Here is a 15,124-nt window from a genome sequence, read left to right as displayed (position 1 = left end):
ACTTATTCACTTCGTCCGGAGGGTTTCGGTTATATCACGCCTTTATGATAGTGGGGTCAAGGTACGTACAAATCTTTTCTTGGAATTGAGGTACAGCAAATGCACCAAGTGGCATTATAGAATTCAGAACTATGTATGAAGATTGCCAGGGTAGGACAAAAGGGAAAAAAGACCATTCATCATAACGGGGAAAGCATATCTTTATCTCGACGAAGAAGAGGAGATGGTAGTTACCAGATAGTATGTTCCGGAGGATATAAGTGGGGGAGAGTGTAAGATTGTTCGAAGCAAGGCGCGATTGACCAGGATCGCCTACAAAATGGCGTGATTTGGAGAAGCTGCTGATCATTCCTGCTCGACTGCTTCGTTGAGAGTGTGGATAGGGAAGACGTTTGTACGTCCTCTATCGGTAGTCGGGGCCGGGTCCCTTGTAGTCAGGACCCTTCTCATACTCGCTGCCGGGGCCGCTACGGCGCGAACCGTAATGCTGCATAGAAAGTTAGACAAGAGGATCAGACGGCGCTATACTTGGCATACCTTTCGCAGAGCTTCGAGGCGCTTCCTCTTGGTGTGGGTGTTTACGTAGGTTCCGATGATGAACCCGATGATGTTGAAGAATGGCACCCAGGTGTGCTCAGGAAGGAACTTCTGGGCAAAGGCCAGAGCCAGCGGCGAGGTGATCCAGCTGACCTTCATGACGGGGAAGAAACCAGCCTTGACGGTGGCGCGAACCTGGTGGAAGGTGCGCGCGCCAGCGATAATGGCCATCGATGTCAGATAAACGACATTTTGAATTGGGGAAACCTATGTAACTCGGTTAGCGCTTTCGCTAGTATGCGAGTAGCGCATGGAAATCGTATTTGGAGGACATACAATCAAATTGCTGGCGAGAATCTGAAGGACCTTAGCCTTCAAGCTTGTGCGACCAGCGAAGACGCGCTGGAGAATGCCAACCAGCACATGGCCCAGAGGAGCGCTGATGAACATGCCGTAGAGGAGCATCTTAGGCACACGGGAGCTGAAGTAGTGGCCGTGCTTGCTCACATCGTTGGCGAGGTAGGAGGCAAGAAACTCTTGGGCGGAGGAGAGGATACCGGACGTCAACATCTTCGTGCGAAGCGGGTTGGCCTGCAGTTCTCGGAGGTACATCTATGATGCGGGTCATTCTAATCAGCAATTGGATCCACCGACTTCAAGACATCGCGAGGTCAACGTACAGCGAGATAACCATTCTGTGGATTGCCTCCGGTCAAGCGCTCGCCGACCTTATGCGCCAACTCCTTTGTGTCTGCGCGGATAGAGGTGCTGGCTGTCGCGGCAGCAGCCGCATCTTGGACGTCCTTGAACTTGACGGACATGTCTGAAAATAGTCGAGGTGCGATAAGATGAAACCTGCAGCGACACGAAAACGCGGTGAGCGAGAAGAAAAGCAATGAATAAGAGAGAGCGCGATGCCAGGCGATGGGGGAAGGAAGATGGAGCGGCGAGACGTGGCGGGTCAGGGACGAGGACAGGAAAATATGGGGTTGGCGGTCGGCTGGGCGAATAGTAAGATAGGACAGGGGGTGGTGTTTGTTTATGGAGAGGCTGGACAATCGCCTTGGGAGATCGGGAGCAGCTTACCGAGGTTGGGAAGCGGAGGTCAATTCGCGGCGCTGAGCTCACCCACCGAGATATCTGCGTCGATTATAGCCCTCGGCGCGTCCTCGAACAGTGATCTCTCGATGCAAACTCGAGAAGAGACGCCAGGAGGGTAAGAATATGTGGTTTGGAGCTGCCTGCTGGAGTGGAGGAATGTCAAGTCGGCCACGAGGCCGGCAGATGCCCGGTTTATAACCCGTTTTGGGCAGCGGCATCGGACTCCGCCGACCTCCCCGAACTGCCGTCCTGCCCTCTTTATAGAGGGGCGGGGATCCATCACTCCACGCGATCTGAATCTTTACTTGACCAGAATGTCGAGTCCGGTGCCGATATTATTCAAGAGAAGTCAATTCGGACTATGTCAAGACACGTATCACGTGGCTAGAGCCTGTATTTCAGTGATGCCTCAGGCACATATCGGAGACGCTTCTTTCAAGTTTTTGGAAGCTGAATCTTGAACAAGGATGATTCTACTATGATCCTACTATGGAACTCATATTTGCCTTGATGTTTGCACGGGACAATTGCTGCTAAGCTGGGTCTTTGTCGCTGTTTATTCTGCTTAAGAGTGTGCTGAGTCGTCTACTTAGTCGCCTGCTGCATGCAATAGCGACAGAAATTCTCTTAGAATGGCTATGACAAGTGTCAAGCTTGTGTTAACTCTTTTAACTTCACCCTAACCTCACATTTATGTCTGCTTTGGATTCCTAGACATGTCAAGTTACGAGGACGTTCCTCTGGAGTCCTTTGAGGTCTTGGAGGGCGTGGCTCCAGACAACGAGCCTGCTCTCCACGATCAGAACGCGGAAGCGGCAGAGGAAAGTCATAACAGATCCTCGCCATTGGGTGCGTCGGTTGGATCAGCCAGCTTTTCTTTCCCTCCTTTTAGCGCAAGCACGTTGGCGATCGCATACCCAACCCAGGATAGTAATTGCTACCACAGCACCGTCTCTCGTCAGTGGAGGATCAACGAGTATGAAACTTGCGATTCATGCGGTAACAGACCACATCTGAGGTGGTTCTATCTCTGCACTGAGGACATCTCGAGCTACTCGAACCCAGTCAACCCTAATGGCTCCTTCCTAAGCCCATGGATCACGGACGCAATCTTAGCGGGCGAGTATACCGACGCTGAAAGGGAGATCTTGTTCGAGCAGAAGCTGAGAGTCATGGAGATGTGTGAGAGGGAGCGAAGACAAGCGCAGGCCGGCCCACGCTTTGGGCATGAGGACGAATTTCGTTATAACCCTCTTGGCCTGAACCCAAACGTCCCACAGATGCCTCCGCGTCCTGCTCGCTGCTGCTACAGAGCTTGTCATCACTGTGACCACAGGCTGCTAGAACGGACCTGGCTCAGCATTGATACTGTCTGCAACGATCCCAATGTGAAACGTCCGAGTGCCTGGGATCTATGGGAAACCCCCGTGTCTGATGCTAAGCTTCTCAGCAATATAGGTTTGCGCGGTCCACCACCACCTCCGCCACCTCACTTTTCCCAGTACGTGTACCGTGGAGTCCACAGTGGCCATACTCAACGCGTCTCTGAAAACTACTCGGCCGATTACGACTCATATTCAGACTTTAGCGTCCTCATGAGTAGGCTGTCGACCATCGAAGAGGCAAGTGAGGAGACAGACATTCGCATCGAGATGGGCTAGAGAATGGCTATTCACTGTGCGACTGACATCTTTCGCTTTTCCCATGCAGAGGAACCTGGCCTTATGGTTAGCAATGTGCGAGTATTACTGGCAATGGTTGCGCTCATGCTTGAAGTGGGTTACCGAGGTGGGAGGGATTCAACCTTGGGAAGGTGATAATGATACATTCAGCATGATTGTCATGACGCAACGATATTTCTGACTTTTGTTTGCAATTCCCGTTTCGATCTAAAACGTATACTGTTGTTGGGTATGGACTGAAGGAACGCATTGGCATGGGGCGAATTGATGAACCGACTGGAATGGAATATGAATTCTGTGCGCTGTTGACTTGAAATAAAATGCTTTAGCTAACACCAAAAACAAATAAACAATATGTGCGTATCAGCCTAATTATTTAAATTTTCGAATCTCCAACTGCGAATACTGATAGAACCGGAACTGGAAATTGGTTGGAGTAATCGGGGGAATTGGGGAGCGTTCCGAGCCTCGGCACCAGTCCAAACCAAGCCGATCAGTTGATTGTGATCAGTTCTGGGGAAAAGAAAACGCCTTGACTTTCCGGCCCCCGTTTGTCGTGGGGAGATTCTCGTTTTCTGTCTCTTGCCAACGCAGAGCTGGAACAACCTCCTGGTGCTTCCCACATCCATCGCCATGGCATACGACAAAGCACCCAGCGCCGTTGGGAACCCATCGAGCCCCGCAGGAGGGAACTCATCTCCGATATCCAAAGACGACGCAGCACAACGCCGATTACTGGCAGCACTCAGTGCAGCAGATATAATCAATGGCCGACTAAACAAGTAGGAACTCCCGAGCGCCTGTTATCCCGGCATAGGCATCGCTGCGATCCTGCACTCTCAATCTCAACCTGTCCGACCCATCGACCGGCTAACAAGATCACCTCTATAGGATCATGTCCTCGGCCGGCGGCCAAGAGCGAGTCTTCGCATTTGTCCAATACACATCCCACATCCTGCACCACATTCTCGCCTCAGCCCCCTGGATTACCCTCCAAACGCGCCTAGGTCTCCTCGCCCGCCTCCGGGCCAACTCCAAATCAACTTCACAATCAACACCACAAACCTCGCCACTTCTCGCTCTCTCCTCGCTCATGTCCGAAGCCCGCTACATGCTGCGCCTTCTCGGCCTCTTCCCCCTCCTCGCTTGGGGCGCCGACACACTCAAGTCCCCGCCCTCCGACTCCATCTTGCACGTCCTCACGATTCTACAGGTCATCTCGAACCTCATCTACCAAAGTCTTGAAAACGTTGCGTTTCTCTCAAGGAAGGGCGTTGTCTCGAAACGCTTCATCAACCGCTGGGGCGGGGCCGGGAAGTGGGATCTCTGGAGTACGAGGGCGTGGTTCGGGCACATCTTCCTGCAGTACTTTGTGCTGTGGCGCAAGCGGGAGTTGATGAAGAAGGCCGAGGCCAAGGGCGCTTCGAAGGAGAAACAGGCTGCGCTGAGCGCAGATGTTCGGGCTTGGAAGAAGAGTCTCGTTAATAATGCTTGCTGGACGCCGTTGTGTCTGCACTGGAGTGTGGAGAAGGGGATTGGATTCCCTGGTCATTTGACTGGATTCGTGAGCTTCCTGGCGGGGGCTTGGGGATTCTATGATATCTGGACAGCTACTGCCTAGAGTGCTGGGTGCTTGTATAGTTTAGTGGCTGTTGTGCTCTGTCTGGTTGTAAATATTTACTTCTTTCTATAGATCTAGATGGAATGCTCAATTTGTAGATGGATAGTGCATATAGAAGCGATAAAATGTAGATTCTAGGCTGAACTCCGAATCTAGAATGATTTTGATGCTATGACATGACGAGAATGAGACCTAATCCCCATGTCCAACATGCAACAGAAAGGTATGAAAGGTATCCCAACCAACGCCTGAATGCAATGAGTATCCGCTATGAAGCAAACCAAGTCTAGTCTAGGTCATCGAAGTCTTGCGACCTGTTCTGAATCTTCACGATATTCTCGTAAAACTGACCGGCAAGGAAATCATCCAGATCCCAGGACGATGTCGCTACCGCGGTCAACAAATGGGTAGTATGATCACTCCAAATGAACGTTCCTGCATCAAAAGACCTCGTGTCCTTGACCTGATATCGACCGACGACATCCTTCTGATGAACTTGAACCTGGACAGCCGTATACTCTGTCAGGCCGCCTCCGCTCTCGAGCTCAAAGATGCTATTTCGTTGCTCGTCGTCGAGTCCAAAAATAAGCATCCCCTCGACTTCGGAGGTCTCTCCCTTTGACCGAACGATGGTTGGCAAACCGCCTTCTGCGATTTTGTAGAGCTTGAACCCGCGGAGAGTGGCTGGTACCATGTCGACTTTGGCGTGTTGGGGCAAAGAGACAAAGTATTTCAGAACTGTTGGGAGCATCAGGGCCCCGTAGACGAAGCGAGGTGTTTGGCTGAACCTCGACATGAGGCGCGATATCTCAGCCTCTGACGGGGTTTTGAGAGCTTCTTTGAAGTCTAACGGATATCCTTCCTTCCACTGCATGGCTGCCGCCCGGGAAAGTGTGAAGGTTCTGGTCCAGAAGCGGATACCTAGGTAATTTGCAGGCGTTACTTCTCCGTTTTTGAATAAATTGTTCGGGTCTTTAAGCCGTTGTCAGAAGCTGTGATGGTTTGAGTAGATGAGAAGATGAGATTTGAGGGAAACCCTGAACCAACGCTTATGCTTTAAGAAGCATGTTGGTTCGTGAGTGGTCTGTAACTGTATTACTGAGTATAAATTGGAAGTCAATATACCACAGGTATGAGGTTAGTGATTAGAAACAAGGTCATGCTGGAAGTGAAGAAAACATTCACTGTCCAAAGAGTAAGGCATTGTGCGCAGCTGGTAAAGACTGTTGTACAAGGCCATAATAGAGACAGCCTAGCAAGGCATTTACCTCATATTCACCCTACATGTTATCTTTGGAGCCTTGGATGAGATTGTTACTCAAGGCAGAACGAGGCTCAACCATGGTGGATAGGACACCTGAGGCAGCAATGTTGGACAAGGGTCCTTGCCACGACCGTGCTGGCAATTTCACAGGCTGACGCACTCCTTTGCAGCCTGGTGCCTGGCAAGGGCGACAGGCAAAGTCAAACTCTGCAGATAAACAGACCGAAGGCGAGAACGCTGACAGAGGTTGTCGAGGCGGTTGCTACGACCAGCTTCCATTCGCTTCTCCCAGGCGGTGGCGGGAGGTCAACCTGAACAGGCGGCTTAAGTCATCAACGGACCAACCTTGGCGGTAGAGGATCGTCACCTCTTCATAACTGGAGCTGCTCTGTCCACTTCCGGTCTCACCTCCAACCCTCTGTATCTCTGCCTCTGTCACCATCCCCATCTATCTTTCCCATTTACTCTTTTCCCAGACGTTCTCGTTGTCTTCTGGGAATCTTGAATCTACTTTCCTTTCCGCATTCCGCTTCTCGTTCGCATCTTCCTCGGTTGCTGGGGCGTTTCAGGTCCGGCACACTCAACCTCTTGCGTAAACTCTCATTGAGTCTACGTTGCGTAACCAAGTGCTCAACTCAACAACTCTAAGTATTTACGGATCAGTATGAGCTCAGAAGAACACAAGAAGAAGCTTCTGTATGTCAACAAGTCCTTGAATTTGTCTCTACTCAATCCATAGACTAATTCCCCGCCAGTGATGCTTCCGGTGCCGAGAAGAAAGAGGTAAACTCGCAATGCCCTCAACGCCTTCGCCCGGTGGCTTACTGACTACCCACAGGAGCTCGACACCTCTACAGCAATCTTGAAGAAGAAGAAGAAGCCCAACTCCCTAATGTGAGCTATCACCCAGCTACTGCACTACCTGGATGACGCTAATGCCTCTGCGCCTAGTGTTACCGATGCCGTTAACGATGACAACTCCACGATCTCGCTCTCCAATAATACCATGGACGTCCTCGGATTGTTCAGAGGCGACACAGTCCTTGTTCGAGGCAAGAAGCGCAAGGAGACGGTTCTGATTGTGTTGGCCGATGATGAACTCGATGATGGAAGCGCCCGCATCAACAGGGTTGTCAGACATAATCTTCGCGTAAAGCACGGAGATATCATCACAGTCCATGCTTGCCCTGATATCAAATATGTGAGTTACAGTGAACTTTGTTGCACTTGCACACAACAGCTAACCACCCGGGTTCACGTAGGCCAAGCGTATTGCCGTCCTCCCCATCGCCGATACTGTTGAGGGCCTGACCGGCTCTCTCTTCGATGTATACCTCGCCCCCTACTTCCGTGATGGATACAGGCCAGTGAAGCAGGGTGACCTTTTCACAGTAAGAGGAGGTATGAGACAGGTCGAATTCAAGGTCGTCGAGGTGGATCCCCCAGAGTACGGTATCGTTGCTCCGGACACCATCATTCACAGCGAGGGCGAGCCGATCCAACGCGAAGATGAGGAGAACAACTTGAACGAGGTTGGCTACGACGACATCGGTGGTTGCCGGAAACAGATGGCTCAGATCCGGGAATTGGTCGAGCTTCCGCTCCGCCATCCTCAGCTGTTCAAGTCCATTGGTATCAAGCCGCCTCGTGGTATCCTCATGTACGGCCCTCCTGGTACTGGTAAGACGCTCATGGCTCGTGCTGTCGCGAACGAAACCGGTGCTTTCTTCTTCCTGATCAACGGTCCCGAGATCATGTCAAAGATGGCTGGTGAGTCTGAGTCGAATCTTCGAAAGGCTTTTGAGGAGGCCGAAAAGAACTCGCCCGCTATCATATTCATTGATGAAATCGATTCCATCGCACCCAAGCGTGAGAAGACCAACGGAGAGGTTGAACGCCGTGTCGTTTCTCAGCTTCTGACCCTTATGGACGGCATGAAGGCGCGTTCCAACGTTGTCGTCATGGCCGCCACCAACCGTCCCAACTCTATCGATCCCGCTCTCCGCCGATTCGGCCGCTTCGACCGTGAAGTCGACATTGGCATTCCCGACCCCACTGGCCGTCTGGAGATTCTCTCGATCCACACCAAGAACATGAAGCTTGGAGATGATGTGGACCTAGAGACTATCGCTGCCGAGACCCACGGTTACGTTGGTTCCGATCTTGCCTCTCTCTGCTCTGAGGCTGCCATGCAGCAGATTCGTGAGAAGATGGACCTCATCGATCTTGACGAGGACACAATCGACGCGGAAGTCTTGGACTCTCTTGGTGTTACCATGGAGAACTTCCGCTATGCCCTTGGTGTCTCCAACCCCTCCGCTCTCCGCGAAGTCGCCGTCGTCGAAGTTCCGAACGTCCGCTGGGAGGACATCGGTGGTCTGGAGGAGGTCAAGCGCGAGCTTATCGAGAGCGTCCAATACCCCGTGGACCACCCCGAAAAGTTCCAGAAGTTCGGTCTCTCACCTTCTCGTGGTGTTTTGTTCTATGGTCCTCCTGGTACGGGTAAGACCATGCTTGCCAAGGCCGTTGCCAACGAGTGCGCCGCGAACTTCATCTCTGTTAAGGGTCCCGAGCTGTTGAGTATGTGGTTCGGTGAGTCTGAGAGCAACATCCGTGACATCTTCGACAAGGCCCGTGCCGCCGCTCCCTGTGTTGTGTTCCTCGACGAGTTGGACTCCATTGCCAAGTCTCGTGGTGGCTCTGTAGGAGATGCTGGCGGTGCTTCCGACCGTGTCGTCAACCAGCTTCTGACTGGTAAGTTAATCTCTTCAAACCTAATGTAATACAAGCCTAACGTAAACAGAAATGGACGGTATGACCTCGAAGAAGAACGTTTTTGTCATCGGTGCCACAAACAGACCCGAGCAGCTCGATGCTGCCTTGGTGCGTCCCGGCCGTCTCGACACGCTGGTCTACGTCCCTCTACCCGACCAGGCCTCTCGCCAGGGTATCCTCAAGGCCCAGCTCCGCAAGACTCCTGTCGCCGGCGATGTCGACCTCGAGTTCATTGCCAGCAAGACCCACGGATTCTCCGGTGCTGATCTTGGTTTCGTCACACAGCGGGCTGTCAAGCTTGCCATTAAGGAGTCTATCACTGCTGAAATTGAGCGCCAGAAGCAGCGCGAGGCTGGTGGTGAGGATGTTAAGATGGAGGATGAGGAGGAAGAGGACGTGGAAGACCCTGTTCCTGAGCTCACACGGGCTCACTTCGAAGAGGCCATGAAGTCTGCCCGGCGATCCGTCAGCGACGTGGAGATCCGCCGCTACGAAGCTTTCGCCCAGAGCTTGAAGAACTCTGGCGGCAGCACGTTCTTCCGCTTCCCCTCTGCCAATGAGGCTGCGGATGAGTCCAACACATTCGGTGATGCCGGTAATGATGACAGCCTCTACGACTAAATCTGTTTTCCTTTTACATAATTGTTTCCTGTGTCGCCCTTAGTTAGATCTAGCCGAGATCGAGGATATAGGTTCCTGGCAACAGTGAAGCGCATCCTCCTCGGCATTACTACACGAACATTGGTTTGGACTTATTCATTGCCTTTCTGATTGTAGCCAGATGTAGTCACCCATCCCCAGTAACATGAAGACTACTTGATGAATATTCAGCAATTGTTATACATATCAATGCCTGGTACGAGATGTAAAACGCCACCATGTTCTAACACCAACCCTCGCCCATAACGCCCCAGAATGACACACCTCCAACCGAGTCATAGAGAAACGACCAACAGCATGCATGATGATGCACAGGCTATCGGACTCACTTCGCCTGCTTGGCCTGTTTCGACTTTTTCTCCCCTTTCTTCGCCGGACTTGAATCCCCATTAACAGACCTTTTCCCTGTCGAAACATCTCCACTCCCTCCGATCTCAACAGCAATACCTGCATTCGGACCACCACTCCCGCTCCCGCTCCCACTCCCACTCGCCCTATCGGTATCCCCATCATCCTCAAGAATCACAACCTCTCTTAAAACATCCTTGATCGCCCTTACCCCTTGCTCAACCACACTCCTTGGGATCCTCACATCCACATCCTCAAACGAGTACGCCTCTCCGCCACCCTCCGTATCCCCGTTCGTATGCGCGCCATGCGAATTCGCGCCAGAGTCGCTTAGCGACGGATGTGACCGCCCCTGCGCAGAGGCAACGACGGCCTCGACGACCTCGTCGAATCGCTCACAGCGGTTCGCGCGCAGTAGCTCCAGCGAGAGCCGTCGGATTTTCTCGGTCCAGCCGAGGCGTTGTAGTGAGGAGAGGAGAGTTGTGTGGATTTCTTCTAGGGCGTGTGTGCTTGCGAGGTGTGTGAGGAGGTCGGATTCGAGTTGTGTGTCTGGTGTTGGGGAGGGAGGCATTTTGGTTGTGGTTGTGGTTGTGGTCGTTGGTGGGTTGGGTGAAGGCTCAGTGGAGGGGAAGGTGGAGATTCCTCTGAGTTTCCTCTGGGGTTTGCGTTGTATATTATCGTTCTACTTTTTGTAGAAAGACGCTGTTGTGTTGTCTGCGCCGAGTGGAGGTCGTGCGGGATGGGGTTCGGCGCTTCGGCGTTGAATATTGGAACTAGGATCGATCGGAGGATTGTCGGATTACTTGTATAGGTCGAAAAGCGAGAGGTGATGCGCTTGATGGGCGGGCGGTCTATCAGGGTAATCAGTATAGACAAACGTCTGTGGTCGTTTCGTTCGATAGTATAGCGGACGTCGTTGAAGGGCGGTAGAGAATTATGCGCCGCGGAGGACTCGACTTGCGCCTGGGCAGCAATAGTAGGAGATAATCGAGGTGACTGGTTATATATTTTGCCCTTGCATGCCGAGGGATCTGCGAAAGTTATGAAGCTTGAGAGTGAAGTGTCGATAGCACAGTGAAGACGTTGGAGCGACAGTGGAAAAGTTGTTCTCCGGGTTGAGGCTCGGAAAGTTGACCGGAATAAAGATTAGAGCCGCCGACGGTGCTTGAACAACAGAACAATGAACAACTAGATCTATACACTTCCACAAGGCTTGATACTTCGTTGCTTAAGGTTTCCTGCTGTGGCTTCTGTTTTATTTCGATACTAGAGTGGCTCTGCTCTATAGTCTAGCTGACTCCAATCTTACACTACATATATATTGTAAGGGTGAACTATAAGGACATCTTTTTTGGGCTTTCATTGTCTATATAGATGTTCATAGAGCATCATATAATCCTCCCATCACGTCTAGAGTCCTAGACAACTATTTTAGTATTCAATTAACAGCATTGATTTGCTGCTAAGCCATGTATCGCTATTACATACCGTTGTAGAAAAGACTGAAGCAAGATATACTTCTTGTATGGCGGGGACCTCGAGTCTAGGATAGTACGTAGCGCTCTCCACATCGGCGGCAATACTCCGTACCCCAATGCATTGGACTTGATGTCTTACGAAGCGTGATGTTCCCAATGTTGCAGGACTGTGCTTAAGCGCTCCCAACAGTGCAGTGTTCGAGTACGACGTCGAGGCGGCAAGGAGAATTAAGGCCAGCTGCGGGATATTTATAGCATCACGCGCTGGGCGCTTGGAGCTGGAGGATCCAAAGGACGGAGTGGGGATGGCCGCACAACGCCCGAGTCCGACTGCTAGAGCGACAAAAGACGGCGCTAAGGGGCAGCAACAAGTGGATTGACCATGCATGCGGAGACGCGGCAACTTTGCGTCTGCGTCGAACTCCCAAAGGGGGATTGAACGTTTAACGGAGTGACGAGCATGTGTCTGCAAGGCAATTCTTGACGGCTGGTCTAGGGGGCTCTCCTGATGGCTGACGTAGGCCGTCAACGATTGCTGGTCTCCTGAATGGCCAAACAAGTAAAGGCTCCGGCACTATTGGATTTTGACAGCGTTGGTCCCAGTGTCTTCAAGGTGACATTCACCACTCGAAGCTGGTGTGTGAATGTGGACGTCCGGGACTAGTAGGAATGCGTACAATAGTCAGACCTGCTCGGCTCCCCTATTTTTTTTGCTGTCAAGTCTTTCGAAGCCATCCGAAGGCTCTTTCGGATGAAGATAGATTGATTGATCCACTGGATGTTGGGGATCCGTCTTGGCCGCAAAGCTGGGATGCAAGGACAAGATTGTTGACGGTGTAGCACCGAGATAAAGGGAGAACCAGGCAGGGCATATTAATAGAGCAGGGCCCGTCGCGTTGTTGTTCAGCTCGAGTGTCCAGACCAGCATCACGTGCGGCGATCCAACTCTCCAACTGCTCCTTCTGGAGACCTCAAATCCAGCCTACTGCCGCTTCCCCCGTTTGCTTTTCGATATCTCGACATACTCGTCGCCATATCTCCTCCTGGTCACCTTCGTGCCCACCATACGCACCTCCGCACGAGCCATTTCCTGCCCAGCCCTCCAGCCCGCTCCTAAACCAGAGCGTCTCTGCCTGAGCTTCCCCGCCTTCGCTCTTCCTACCACCATTGTCGCTGGCGCTAACGATCCATCACAACTCGCGGCTTTCCCTTTTCCCATCGGGCCTCGCTCTCTAACCCGATCGCCGGCGACTCTATACCGCGAAATTCCTTCTCTTGGCTTTCCTTGCCGATAGTCGCCCGAGTTTTTCGTTTTCCCAGCCGCCAGCCATCCCATGTGGCACGCCTGTTCGACCGGCCCTCGCACACTCCTCCAATCTGGGTCTAACCGTGCATAACACACTCGCTGTCTCTGCGCCTCTGAGCACACCCATTCTCAGCTCTTCTTGGTTGGGGAACGACCTCCGTGCACCGCACCGACTGCAGCCGCTCGACGTCCACTACACCTCCCTCCTCGTGGGCGTCGTAAGCTCCTATCGCCATGTCTCTTCACACTTCCTACCACGCAGACTCCGATGCGGACGACGAGTACGAGCGCAGTGTCATTACATCGCCTCATCTGGTCACGGACTCAGAAGGCTCTGCGTCGGAGTCGGAATTTCCCTCAGCGGAGCCGACTCCGACCTTTGCACATACAGAAGAGAACCCCAAGTCGCCTAGAACCATTATTACAGAATGGACCGCGGAAGAATGTGCGAGCTTCGTCGCCTCTCTAGGTCTTCGCCAATACTCCCCAGCATTTATAGGTTAGTTTAACTACTTCCGGTGAGGAACCGGCGCTGACCTCATGGGCAACTAGAAAACGGGATTGTTGGCGACGCTCTCATCGCACTACGACATGATGAACTGAAGGAAATGGGAATTGCTAGTGTGGGACATCGATTGACGATTCTCAAAAGTGTATATGAGACGAAAGTGAAGCAAGACATTCCCCTGGATGCAGACCACTACATCCCTCTTTGTACGCCCTTACCTTTCGTCCGATGATTTTTCGTCTTACTAATCTGGGATAGCCGCGGACCAAAGCATGAACGAAAGCGCAACCCAAGAAGACATCGCCCGTCTAATTCAATCTATACGACTTCGAGACGAAAGAATAGTTACCGTGGAGGCTGAGTTACGGCGGGTTGCTGAAGACTACCGACGACTAAGGGAGGAGCTTCTGCCCGTGTTCAAGATGGCAAAGGATAGATCCCAACCACTTCCGCCGCCAACTGCTGTGCCGACCTCGGACAACTACCACGACAGCACACTCTCGGGCCAAACACTTACAGGCCAATCGTCGTCTGGTATTACCATACTTGATCGCTCTGGCTCCATCATTTCCCGAACATTTTCCAAGCGTGTGCATGGAGGGACTACGCCGAAGAACAGTTCTCCGACCCACGTCCCACCTTCGATACACGAAAGCCGCACGTACAATGATGGTTCGAACCTTGACCCGTCCGCCGCCGCAGTTGCTGCGTCATCGCATCTGAGCACCATGAATGGAAAAACACAGCTGTCACCGAATCTACCCTCCCCAACATCACCCGGAAATCACTATGGCGCTCCGCAGACACTAGCATCGCGAGCCTACAATCAACCCAGTTCCAATCGCACACACCACGACCATCACGAAGATACCCTACAACCACAAAGCAGACCGGACCGGTTAGCTCCGACCCCATCATCGGCGTCGCGACCCGACATTCCATCCCGGTCTGATTCTAGAGCCGGTGGCGAGACGCCAAGTGTGGAGATATTCAAATCCTTTCGCGTTTCCGTCGATGATCCATGTTACAAGGTGCTGCCGGCCGCCCTCAAGAAGTACAACATCAACGGTGACTGGAAGCAATATGCACTTTACATTGTATACGGCGATCAGGAACGGTGCCTCGGGTTAGATGAACGACCACTCATTCTCTTCAAGCAACTAGAAAAGGAAGGACGAAAGCCAATGTTCATGCTGCGGAAGCAACAGCATGCTTTGGACAACCCCAACGCGTACCCACCCGGTTCTAGCGGCGGTCCTGGTGGCCCCGGCGGTGGTGGTGGGGTTGGATCAACCCCAAACAGCGCCGGCTTCGAGGCTCGCCAAGCGCAGATCAACCTTCCCGGCGGCGTATTATGAGTTAGAGCGAGCGAGCGACTTGGATCTTCTTAAGATACCCCATCCGTTGAACTGTTCGAGTCACAACATTTATTCACCCTTGACTTTACATTTTTTACATCATTTCACCTCGTGTGAGCCATCTACACGGTTGCCATTCTTCTTCTTCGACCATACATACCCTTTTATTTACTTATTTGGATTTGCGCGGTGTTGGGCGTCGGAAAGGATTGATTGATTGCTCTGGTTATGGAAAAGAAAACCATTTGATTGATTGGAATCCATTAGCGAGGATGCTCTTCTGGATATACTGCATGCACACATATTCTCTGTCCATTGGTTTGGGATACAACGTAATATCTTCTTCATTTCGTAGTATCATCTGGGAGACAACCACCATTCTCTGCTTTTGTCGAGGTCAAGGTACTCGCTCCTCAGTAGTAGAAAGCCTGGCTAACCCACGCAATTGACTCGACCATGCTTCAAGATATAGGGCCGATTGGCATA

General features: G+C 52.1%; 8 protein-coding genes across 8 annotated transcripts; 4 read left to right on the top strand and 4 right to left on the bottom strand.

The window, feature by feature from the left end:
• Positions 1 to 13: 13 nt before the first annotated feature.
• BJX68DRAFT_229620 (Mpv17/PMP22 family protein) lies at positions 14 to 1,857 on the bottom strand. The gene is made up of 5 exons (XM_071039070.1): positions 1,624 to 1,857; positions 1,218 to 1,392; positions 874 to 1,149; positions 538 to 804; positions 14 to 487 (listed from the first exon to the last, which is right to left on the bottom strand). The coding sequence occupies exons 2-5, from the start codon at positions 1,356 to 1,358 to the stop codon at positions 404 to 406; spliced, it is 768 nt and encodes a 255-aa protein (XP_070902739.1). The 5' UTR covers positions 1,359 to 1,392; positions 1,624 to 1,857; the 3' UTR covers positions 14 to 403.
• Positions 1,858 to 1,942: 85 nt separating this feature from the next.
• On the top strand, positions 1,943 to 3,727 carry BJX68DRAFT_229617 (uncharacterized protein). Its single transcript, XM_071039069.1, has 2 exons — positions 1,943 to 3,354; positions 3,443 to 3,727. The coding sequence occupies exon 1, from the start codon at positions 2,355 to 2,357 to the stop codon at positions 3,297 to 3,299; it is 945 nt and encodes a 314-aa protein (XP_070902738.1). The 5' UTR covers positions 1,943 to 2,354; the 3' UTR covers positions 3,300 to 3,354; positions 3,443 to 3,727.
• Positions 3,728 to 3,825: 98 nt separating this feature from the next.
• On the top strand, positions 3,826 to 5,045 carry BJX68DRAFT_229615 (uncharacterized protein). Its single transcript, XM_071039068.1, has one exon. The coding sequence runs from the start codon at positions 4,216 to 4,218 to the stop codon at positions 4,939 to 4,941; it is 726 nt and encodes a 241-aa protein (XP_070902737.1). The 5' UTR covers positions 3,826 to 4,215; the 3' UTR covers positions 4,942 to 5,045.
• BJX68DRAFT_229614 (gamma-glutamylcyclotransferase family protein) lies at positions 5,046 to 6,462 on the bottom strand. Its single transcript, XM_071039067.1, has one exon. The coding sequence runs from the start codon at positions 5,813 to 5,815 to the stop codon at positions 5,228 to 5,230; it is 588 nt and encodes a 195-aa protein (XP_070902736.1). The 5' UTR covers positions 5,816 to 6,462; the 3' UTR covers positions 5,046 to 5,227.
• Positions 6,463 to 9,737, top strand: cdc48 (AAA family ATPase CDC48). Its single transcript, XM_071039066.1, has 6 exons — positions 6,463 to 6,901; positions 6,961 to 6,988; positions 7,044 to 7,099; positions 7,157 to 7,406; positions 7,468 to 8,959; positions 9,009 to 9,737. Exons 1-6 carry the CDS (start codon positions 6,870 to 6,872, stop codon positions 9,599 to 9,601), a joined length of 2,451 nt encoding a protein of 816 aa, XP_070902735.1. The 5' UTR covers positions 6,463 to 6,869; the 3' UTR covers positions 9,602 to 9,737.
• Positions 9,738 to 11,077, bottom strand: BJX68DRAFT_229607 (uncharacterized protein). The gene has a single exon (XM_071039065.1). It carries the CDS (start codon positions 10,557 to 10,559, stop codon positions 9,966 to 9,968), a length of 594 nt encoding a protein of 197 aa, XP_070902734.1. The 5' UTR covers positions 10,560 to 11,077; the 3' UTR covers positions 9,738 to 9,965.
• A 273-nt stretch (positions 11,078 to 11,350) lies between these two features.
• Positions 11,351 to 12,202, bottom strand: BJX68DRAFT_192639 (uncharacterized protein). The gene is made up of 2 exons (XM_071037422.1): positions 12,144 to 12,202; positions 11,351 to 12,040 (listed from the first exon to the last, which is right to left on the bottom strand). The coding sequence occupies exon 2, from the start codon at positions 11,852 to 11,854 to the stop codon at positions 11,420 to 11,422; it is 435 nt and encodes a 144-aa protein (XP_070902733.1). The 5' UTR covers positions 11,855 to 12,040; positions 12,144 to 12,202; the 3' UTR covers positions 11,351 to 11,419.
• A 702-nt stretch (positions 12,203 to 12,904) lies between these two features.
• On the top strand, positions 12,905 to 14,774 carry BJX68DRAFT_192595 (adaptor protein STE50). Its single transcript, XM_071037421.1, has 3 exons — positions 12,905 to 13,271; positions 13,325 to 13,486; positions 13,539 to 14,774. The coding sequence occupies exons 1-3, from the start codon at positions 13,007 to 13,009 to the stop codon at positions 14,636 to 14,638; spliced, it is 1,527 nt and encodes a 508-aa protein (XP_070902732.1). The 5' UTR covers positions 12,905 to 13,006; the 3' UTR covers positions 14,639 to 14,774.
• The last annotated feature ends 350 nt before the right edge of the window (positions 14,775 to 15,124 follow it).

This window comes from Aspergillus pseudodeflectus, assembly GCF_044049435.1.
Source record: "Aspergillus pseudodeflectus strain CBS 756.74 chromosome Unknown BJX68scaffold_7, whole genome shotgun sequence".
Taxonomy (NCBI): domain Eukaryota; kingdom Fungi; phylum Ascomycota; class Eurotiomycetes; order Eurotiales; family Aspergillaceae; genus Aspergillus; species Aspergillus pseudodeflectus.
The sequence above is the reverse complement of the archived record's forward strand: the minus strand, read 5'-3'. Positions and strand labels throughout refer to the sequence as shown.